Source organism: Callorhinchus milii, unplaced genomic scaffold (genome assembly GCF_018977255.1).
Source record: "Callorhinchus milii isolate IMCB2004 unplaced genomic scaffold, IMCB_Cmil_1.0 Scaffold7, whole genome shotgun sequence".
Lineage (NCBI taxonomy): Eukaryota > Metazoa > Chordata > Chondrichthyes > Chimaeriformes > Callorhinchidae > Callorhinchus > Callorhinchus milii.
This window is the reverse complement of record NW_024704748.1, coordinates 9,541,695-9,551,251: the sequence shown is the minus strand read 5'-3', so window position 1 is coordinate 9,551,251 and position 9,557 is coordinate 9,541,695. Positions and strand designations below refer to the sequence as shown.

The window sequence follows — 9,557 nt, the reverse complement described above, 5'->3', positions numbered from 1 at the left end:
TGCCCACAAAATATAGTCAATTCACTTTGCAGTATATTCTGTGAAGCGCTTTGAGACGTCTTGAAATCGTGATAAAGCGCTATATCAAATGCAAGGATTATTATTATTAAGCACTGTGTGTCAGCCTGGCTCAATTTGTAGCACTCTTGCCTCAATAGGTTGTGGCTGTGGTTCAAGCCCCACATTGGGACTTTAAACTCACTTAATCTAGGCTGACACTCCAATGCTGGCGACATTGGATTGCTGAGGCACTGTCCTTCATGTGAAATGTTAAACAGATCCGGTCTGCCTGTTTAGGTAGACATTAAAGATATCATGGCACTATTCCAAAAGGGAATAAATTTTCCTCCAGTGTTCTGGCCAACAATCGCCCAAATAAAATTGTTCATTTACTTTCTAACTGTTTGTGGGATATTGCTGTGTGCAAATTGGCTGCCGCGTTTCCCTACAAAATTGACATTCACTGCTTTTACAGTACATCCCGTGAAATGTCCTTTTTGATGTCCTTCTGATGTGAAAGGTGTTATATAATAATATTTTGATACCAAATATAAAGCTTACTTACCATGGAGGATTTGATATTATCTTAAATTTTTAAAATTATACTTTTAATTAAGCATTTTGTGGGAGCATAAGCATCAGCTGGGCATTTTCAAATCCAACAACATTAGAGAGGAGATTTACAGCATGAAAGAACCAATTAAATAACTCAATTTGGAATCAGTAATTCATCATTGGACCGTTGAGCTCAAGACTGGTAACTACCTGTAAAAGTAAACCAGCAACATATACAAAGGATGCAAAATTATCATAATCTTCAGTGTTACATTGTAATGTTAGAATTTTTTCCTTAACAGTAGGAACATTTAAAAGTATTCTTAAACTATTGTGTACTAACTACACAAAGCCCAGCAGCTGACTCACAATCTATGGATTTGAACTTGTGCCCACGGAAATTAAAGAATAATGATCAATTAGTCGGTCTGCTTCCCTCCATCCTGACTCCAAGGCACCATGCGTGGTGGAATAAAATGTCCGGTGAGTTGCTTCACCAGCAAAAAGCACCTGCAAAGGCTGAAAAATTACAGTTCTCATGGTATTAAATGGTCACACAAAGTCCACCCCTGAATTTCTAATTAAAAGATTGTTCTACAAAGAATATATTTGATAGCGAAGAGACAAGAACACTGTTTAATGATATCATTTTAGGCTCTTTCTGTCTCACCTAATAACTAAGGCAGTTGATTACAGGGTGCCAAAATTAAGTTATAATATGCCCCCCCAAAAACGATTCTGTTCAGTACCTGTGCCTTGGTTGGTTCAAATGGGAGAGGTTGTGCGATCATATCAATGTCATCTCCAGTGCTGCCAACTGCATTGTAACTATAAGACCCTTTAGTGTAAGGCTCACTGTGCCATTTCGATCGTACAATATTCTTTGGTAGAGGTATTGATGAATTTCCTAAATAAAATCACAAGTTACATTGTGGCATGCTTGAATATATTTTGGAATTGTTGTAACTCAGAGCAACAGAATATGTACAGCAACAACAACTTTGATTTATATAGCCCCCTCCACACCGGACGGTGTCTCAGAGTGCTTCACAGTAATGGATCCCGGGGCCGAGCCAGGGGGAGGAAGGTGACCAAAGGTGCAGTCGAAAAAGAAAGGTCTTCAGCAGAGACTTGAAAATAGGAAGAGAGCGTGCGAGGCGAAGGGAGTGAGGAAGGGAGTTCCAGAACATCGGGGGATAGTGGCTGAAGGCACGGCCGCCGAGGGTGGAGCGGAGGACTCGGGGGACAAGGAGGAGGCCAGACTTGGAGGAATGAAGGCAACTGGCAATGTTTTGAGGAGAGAGGAGGTCAGAGACGTAGGGGGGTGCAGAGGAGTGGAGGGAGATTTGAAGACAAGTGTGAGGATCTTGAAGTCGATCCTCTCTGCGACAGGCAGCCAGTGCAGTCTGGCAAGGACTGAAATAATCGGGGAGCGGAGTTTGGTGCGCATAAGAATGCAGGCGGCAGAGTTTTGAATAATCTGGATTTTATGGATGGTAGTGGAGGGGAGACCGGTGAGGAGGCGTTTGAATAGTCCAGCCAAGAGGTGACAAAGGCATGGATCAGGGTTTCAGCGGCTTTCGGAGAGAGGTATTGGCGGAGACGGGCGATGTGTCGGAGGTGGAAGAAGGCGGTGCTGGTGAGGGACCCGGATGTGGGGAAGGAAAGATAATTGGGAGATAATGTACCTGTAAATCTACGCAACATACGTGTCAAACAAGTTTTGACTTCTAAATCAGATAAGGTCTCAGAGAATTCAGCTTCGTCCCCAGTAAGCACAGCCAAAAGGACGTGACCATGACTGCAAGTAAGAAGGATTAAGAGAATTGAGAATCTGAGAAATATTCAGTCATTGTTACAGCCCTGTAACAGTGTAACATTCTGCACATGAAAACAATTGAATTTAATCCTATTTGCATAACAGCTTAAATATTTTAGCAACACAGTAGCATTTTTGTGTAGGAATATTGTTTTCACATTGTAATAATATTAATTCATTCTTGGATTCATACATTTCCTGAATTCCAAATAATCTTCTGATGGGGAAAGAAAATCTTGGGAAGTGTACTTTCTATTGAAGTGCTCATTTAACATAACATAACATAACATGTAGGAGCAGGAGTAGGCCATTCGGCCCTTCGAGTCTGCCCCGCCATTCAATCATGGCTGATCTTCTAATCTAACTCCAGCTAATAACCTAACGCTGCCTTATCCCCATATCCCTTAATCCCTTTTGCAATAAGAAATCTATCTATCTCAGTCTTGAATATGTTCAATATTTGCTCGAGAGGCTAGAGTCAGGAAGCTCCAGATTGTCTTTCAGGCTAGTCTCCATTAAAGTTCTAGGATTTTAAGCTTTTCCCAGCAAATCGTTTTGTGATGAGGGTGAAAAATCAGAGATCTAAAATAATGAATCCCTAAAACCACAAAATTATACTGCATTTCATGACAAAAAATATACTGTTGTGAACATGAAAAGCAGTTTTGGGTTATCCTCCCAACACGAAAGGCGCTATACCAATGAAAACTTTATTGTATATACATCTTTATAACTATGGGTTTTATGGCTGTCGGGAAAAGTGCTTTGAACAGAAAGTAGTTCCTTCAGACTTCCTTTTTAATGATGTGTTCAGTTAAGAACCTGGACTCGTTTATTTCACCTGTTTGCTTTCTGCCATATAACCGCAGAAAAACACTGACATTTTACTTTCAAAAATTAAAAAAATGATAACAATAACAAATTTACAATTGTATAGAGCCTTTCATGTCGATTCTAACGAAGGATTGCGTGGAATCAGAAAGTTCCTTAATTTAAAATATTCCCCAATCAAAAATCTGCTGTATTCTTTTGTGTAGGAAATGCTACCTTTCTTTAAAGGGTTAAGGATATAATCTGGAACCATGTATATTAGTGGCTAATGTTTTTTTTCTACAATTTCAATGCACTATTTGCAAGTTATTTAAACAGTAAAATAAAATGTTAAAACACATACTTACATTTCTGCAGGCTGAAGGACAAGGAAGATGGAAATCTTTCTGAACCATTCGTTTTCCAAATCTGGCCTCAGACTAACTAATGGTGACTCATCCTCCCAGACCAGTCTGATCATGTCATATTCTGGCTCCCAGAAAGGCTCCTCAAATTCAAGAAAGATTTTGTTGTTTAATCCAAATCCCATTTTCTGAATGGATTGAATTTTGTTGGAGGGAAGTTGGGGATGAAAAAAAGTCTCATAACGTTCCTTCAGGAAACCTAAAGAACAAATAGCATTATCTTCACCTGGAGTAAGTACTAAACTTATTGAAAACTTGGGAATTATAAATTAAACAATTATGAACCAATACATAATTTGGTACAGAATCGCATTAATACAAATAGGGAGTTTTTTTTGCAATTTCAGACTATCAAAATACTTGCGCTGATAATTTTTAGATAAACGCCCGTTATTTACTTGAAATTCTCAATGAAACAGAGACAATATATAGAAGTCAGGTTCTTCACTATTATTGATGCTTACTCTTCCCTTCCCCCACTCCCTCCCACAACATACATTGTACAGAATTCACTTAATAAAATAAATAATCCTTGCATTTGATATAGCACCTTATCACTTCTACATCTCAAAGTGCTTCGAAGAATATACTGTAAAGTGAATTGACTGTATATTTTGTGGGCGAAACACAGCAGCCAATTGCGCACAGCAATGTTCCACAAATAGTCGTGGATCGAGTGACCAAATTATTATATTTTTCATTTGTTTTGAAGGGATTATTACCACTGGAAAACCAATCTGCCAATCGACTAACAACCGGGTTTCTACTTACTTCTAGGTAAACAGAGTAAGGAAACTTGCCCAGTCCAGGAATCAAACCCAGGTCCTCTCGCTTGCGAGGCGAGTGCTCTAACCACTGAGCTCATCAGAGGAAGATGTTTTTATTTTTCTGACAGCCAGAGAAAGAATTCAATTATTAATTACCTAAAGGAACGGTGACTATAACATGATCCGCTGGTATCATCTCGCCGTTTTCACACTCCACCAGAACTGGATAAGAACTTTCCATTACGTTTGATCCTTTGAAAGATCCATTCCAATGGATGCACTTCACTGGCTTGTTGTAAGACACAATGTTCTCAGGCAAGGATTTCATCATTGCATCAATGAGGGTTGAAAATCCACTAAGCAACAACAACAATAAGATTACATTTGTATAGCGCCTTTCACGTTGGGAGGACTAAAACATGGATATAGAAATCAAAAGTGACTTTTTTTTAACACACATACAGACAGACACACGCATAGAGTAATTGTAACCTGCCCACATCTGAAGCAAAGGATCAACACTTCAAAAATTCTACTCACTGATTCACTGTGCACAATTACAATGTTCACTGTACACAATTATAATGTTAACAAGAGACTCACTGAACACACAATTATAATTTACAGTATCAAAAGTGTAGTAACAACAAAAAATTGCAGAACACAATGCCGAGCCAGAGGAGGTGACCGTAGGTACAGTCAAAGAGGAAGGTCTTTAGGCGCAACCTGAACATGGGGAAGGAGGGGGCAAGGCAAAGGGAGAGAGTTCCAGATTTGTGGGGCGTAGTGGCTGAAAGCACGGCTACCGATGGTGGCACGAGGGAAAATCAGGAGGCTGGAGCCAGTCGAGTGTAGGCAGTGGTGCAGAAAGTAGGCGTCAGGTTTGACCCACAGCTGTCCTTCAGCAGAACCTGAGGGGAATGACTGGTTGACTGTGTCTGCCAGCAGAGGAGAGAGGAGTTCAGTGACCAGTGACTGGGTGGGAAGGGGGTCGAGTCAGCAAATGGTGGACCTCATCTGGGAGATGGTGGTTACGAGGGAGGGGGAAGAAATCGGGGCAAAGAAGTGTAAGAAGGGGGGAGACGTAGGAGCCATGGTGGAAGAAGGTCTGGAGGTTGTGAAAGGGGAAGTAGGGACAGAGGAGGCTGCAGCCAAGTGGATGTTTTCAATCTTTGAGACAAAGAAGTCGAGGACCTCTTCGCATTTGGTATTGGATTTGAGGATGTAAGCAGCTTGAGAGAGAGTTCGCGGAGGAGATGATGAATGGTGGAGAATAATGCCTTTGGGTTGTTTTTGGGCTCCAGAATCATTTTGGAGTAGAAGGCAGTTTGGACCTGCGAGAGCGAGAGGCGATAGGTGCAGAGATGTTCGAGTCGCAGCGGGTGGTGAGGCCGGTAGTATAGGATAAGAGGGCAAAGGAGATACAGATCTACGCTTTTCATAACTGTCATTTTCAGACATCTGTTTTTTTGCTAATGTCTTCTCTTTCCTGCAGTAAGACGACTGGGAGAGTTGATGGAGAGTGTTACTAGTTATAATAAATAAGCTGTAAGCCCGCACAGATCAACGCAATACACAATTTGTTTTGACACCTACCCAGGAAAAACGCAATCAATACCAGGCAATGTCCTGTATTCCTCAACGATTTCGAGCCCAACCTCATCCAAGCTGTGGGACCCGAAAAGGCAACACTCCAATTTGATGTGCATATTGAACATAGCAAGTTTAAGCTTGAAATCTTCTTCATCCTCTTTCCAGTCTCTCGTGTGCTGAGAAAGTTGAAGTTTCAGAAATTCACCCAAACTGGGGACCAGTCCCTCCTTCGATTGGTCTTTGAGATGAATACATGAATACAGATCCTTCGCAGGACCTGTTATTTCTGGTCCAAGCCTCTTCCCTGAGCTGGAGTAAAAGACTGACCGGCCAGGCGGGTACCCATCCGACTGCACTGCCTGGTTCTCCTCGGACATCACCTTTTCATCCAGGAGATTGTGCTGGCAGGCCAGCTGGAAGACAGCGTTCTCCGCCGACGGGCCATGGATCCACTGTGCACCAATCTCGACCATGCCTTTCGCTGAATGAGTATTTGAGCACAACAACAATAACAACAACAGTAATCCTTGCATTTGATATAGCGCCTCCTCATGTCTCTGAGACGTCTCAAAGAGCATCGCGGAACCTACCGTCAAGTGAATTGACTGTATATTATTTTTATTTATGGTGTGTGTGTGTGTTTGTTTGGAGGGATTATTACCCACTGGAAGAGGGTCCAATCGACCGACATCCAGGTTCCCATTTACTGCTCAGTAAAACGGAGGAGTGCGGAGGGCGGAAAAACTCGCGTGAACTTTCGACCTGTCCGGGAATCAAACCCGTGCAGCCCCTTTTTTTGGGGGGGGGGGGGGGAAAAACATATACACATTTTATTCCTGACAGTTTGTCACAGTCCCTTTGACTGCAAACTGACAGTCCAGGAAGCGAAGAGTCATTTTCCACCACCAACGCCGGTGCTTCGTATATCCGTATATATATATATATATATATATATAAATTCACATATATATATATATATATAAAAGCTGAACACTTTTTATCCTTTTTGCTAAAATAAATTTAATGCAACCGATTGCTTTTTTGCTGCCCATCTCCCCACTGCTATACATAATCTATGTATGTGTCGATGTGCCTCTCGGTGGCGGCGGCGGTCGCTCAGCGCATCGCTAACCGAAGTCGCGGCTGTGGATGCGGCCCCCGGGCCGCCCGCTCGCCTCCAGCACTCGGGCTGTCAGTCTCCCCCCGGACCTGAGTTTGGCCGCCGCCGCGAGGCCGGATATACCGCAACCGATCACCACCACCAGCGGCTTCCGTGCCCCGCGGGTCGCCATCACTGCCTCCGCCGTGTCTGTCTGTCTGTCTGTCTGTCTGTCTGTGTCTGTCTCTCTGTGTCTGTCTCCGTGTCTCTGTCTCTCTGTGTCTCTCTGTCTGTCTGTCTCTCTGTCTGTCTCTGTCTCTCTGTGTCTCTCTGTCTGTCTCTGTCTCTCTGTGTCTCTCTGTCTGTCTCTGTGTCTTTGTCTGTCTCTCTGTCTGTCTCTGTGTCTCTGTCTGTCTCTCTGTCTGTCTCCGTGTCTCTGCTCCGCGGCGGCGAAACACCGCGACCCGAGTGATCGCTGCGCCCACACCTCAGCGGCGACACGTCACCACCCGCCCCTCCTCACCAAATCCTTCCGGTGTCCTCTCCCAATCCCCACTGCCTCCTCTCCCACTCCCCCACTGCCTCCTCTCCCACTCCCCCACTGCCTCCTCTCCCACTCCCCCTCTGCCTCCTCTCCCACTCCCCCACTGCCTCCTCTCCCACTCCCCCACTGCCTCCTCTCCCACTCCCACTGCCTCCTCTCCCAATCCCCCACTGCCTCCTCTCCCAATCCCCCACTGCCTCCTCTCCCAATCCCCCACTGCCTCCTCTCCCAATCCCCCACTGCCTCCTCTCCCAATCCCACTGCCTCCTCTCCCAATCCCCCACTGCCTCCTCTCCCAATCCCCCACTGCCTCCTCTCCCAATCCCCCACTGCCTCCTCTCCCAATCCCCACTGCCTCCTCTCCCAATCCCCCACTGCCTCCTCTCCCAATCCCCCACTGCCTCCTCTCCCACTCCCCCACTGCCTCCTCTCCCCATCCCCCACTGCCTCCTCTCCCAATCCCCCACTGCCTCCTCTCCCACTCCCCCACTGCCTCCTCTCCCACTCCCCCACTGCCTCCTCTCCCACTCCCCCACTGCCTCCTCTCCCCATCCCCCACTGCCTCCTCTCCCAATCCCCCACTGCCTCCTCTCCCAATCCCCCACTGCCTCCTCTCCCAATCCCCCACTGCCTCCTCTCCCAACCCCCACTGCCTCCTCTCCCAATCCCCCACTGCCTCCTCTCCCAATCCCCACTGCCTCCTCTTCCAATCCCCCACTGCCTCCTCTCCCAACCCCCACTGCCTCCTCTCCCAATCCCCACTGCCTCCTCTCCCAATCCCCACTGCCTCCTCTCCCAATCCCCACTGCCTCCTCTTCCAATCCCACTGCCTCCTCTCCCAATCCCACTGCCTCCTCTCTCAATCCCCCACTGCCTCCTCTCCCAATCTCACTGCTTTATTTCCTTCCTCTCCCAATCTCACTGCTTTATTTCCTTCCTCTCCCAATCTCACTGCTTTATTTCCTTCCTCTCCCAATCTCACTGCTTCATTTCCCATTCTCACTGCTCTGCAATCTCACTGATTGATTGAAGCAGTTTCTTGCTGGAGGCAAAGTCCTTTTCAATCCCAATGATATTCATCTGGTAATAAACACACATAAAAACACTGCTTGATGAGAGAAGAAAGTTTCCCATTGTCCTGGCCAACACATAAACATGGGTCACTCATTTCATGGCTGCTTGCATGACATAGCTTTGGGCAAATTGGCTGCCGCATTTGCCTGCAAAATACACAATCATTACACTTTACAGAATATCCTGTGAAGTGCTTTGGGACGTCCTCCTGATGCAGAAGATGTTATAGCAAATGAAAGGATTATAATGAACGAATTATACCGTAATAAAAAAATCACTGCTTTATTTACTAATCTCCTTGGTCTGCAATCTCATTGTGTTATTTGCTTCTTAGTGTAAAGTCAATATCCCAATGATATTCACCTGACTCAATCTTGTTACTTTAACACATTCAGAAATTAGGAATAAAGGCGAACCTGTGATTTAAAACGTAACCAACACATTTTATTCTGTTTTCTTTTAAAATAAAGCAGAGAAAGGGTACTATAGTGTAAGCAACAACCAATAACAAGCCACTTTTACTCTTGTTTTCTGTGCTTCCCAGTTCATACATCATCTCCATTGCTAAAGATGCCGTAGGTAGTTTTGATTCAATGCAACAACAACAACTTGCTTTTATATAGCGCCCTTCACACCGGGTTGCATCCTGGAGTGCTTGCACAAACATCAAAAGCAAAAAAAAAGTTTAATTTGCAATGACACAATAATATTTATCACCTCAAACATCTCCATAAAACAATGATGGATTACAAAAAATGTGACAATGTGGAAAATTATTATTTTCCATTTGATTAAAGTTTGTCCAGAAATTCCACCAGGGTCGATATTCACTTTATTTTCTTAGCGGTTCAGACCATTAAGAATTGTTGAA

The 9,557-nt window shown here is 44.4% G+C and overlaps 1 protein-coding gene across 2 annotated transcripts; it reads right to left on the bottom strand.

The window, feature by feature from the left end:
• Positions 1–397: 397 nt before the first annotated feature.
• On the bottom strand, positions 398–7,608 carry paox (polyamine oxidase). 2 transcript variants are annotated; one of them, XM_042337097.1, is made up of 7 exons: positions 7,102–7,608; positions 5,973–6,450; positions 4,533–4,732; positions 3,553–3,808; positions 2,244–2,356; positions 1,305–1,462; positions 398–1,074 (listed from the first exon to the last, which is right to left on the bottom strand). In XM_042337097.1, the coding sequence occupies exons 1-7, from the start codon at positions 7,259–7,261 to the stop codon at positions 928–930; spliced, it is 1,512 nt and encodes a 503-aa protein (XP_042193031.1). In that variant the 5' UTR covers positions 7,262–7,608; the 3' UTR covers positions 398–927. The 2 variants fall into 2 exon arrangements, with proteins under 2 accessions (XP_042193031.1, XP_042193033.1); XM_042337099.1 differs by having other exon boundaries at positions 7,556–7,592.
• Between the last annotated feature and the right edge of the window lie 1,949 nt (positions 7,609–9,557).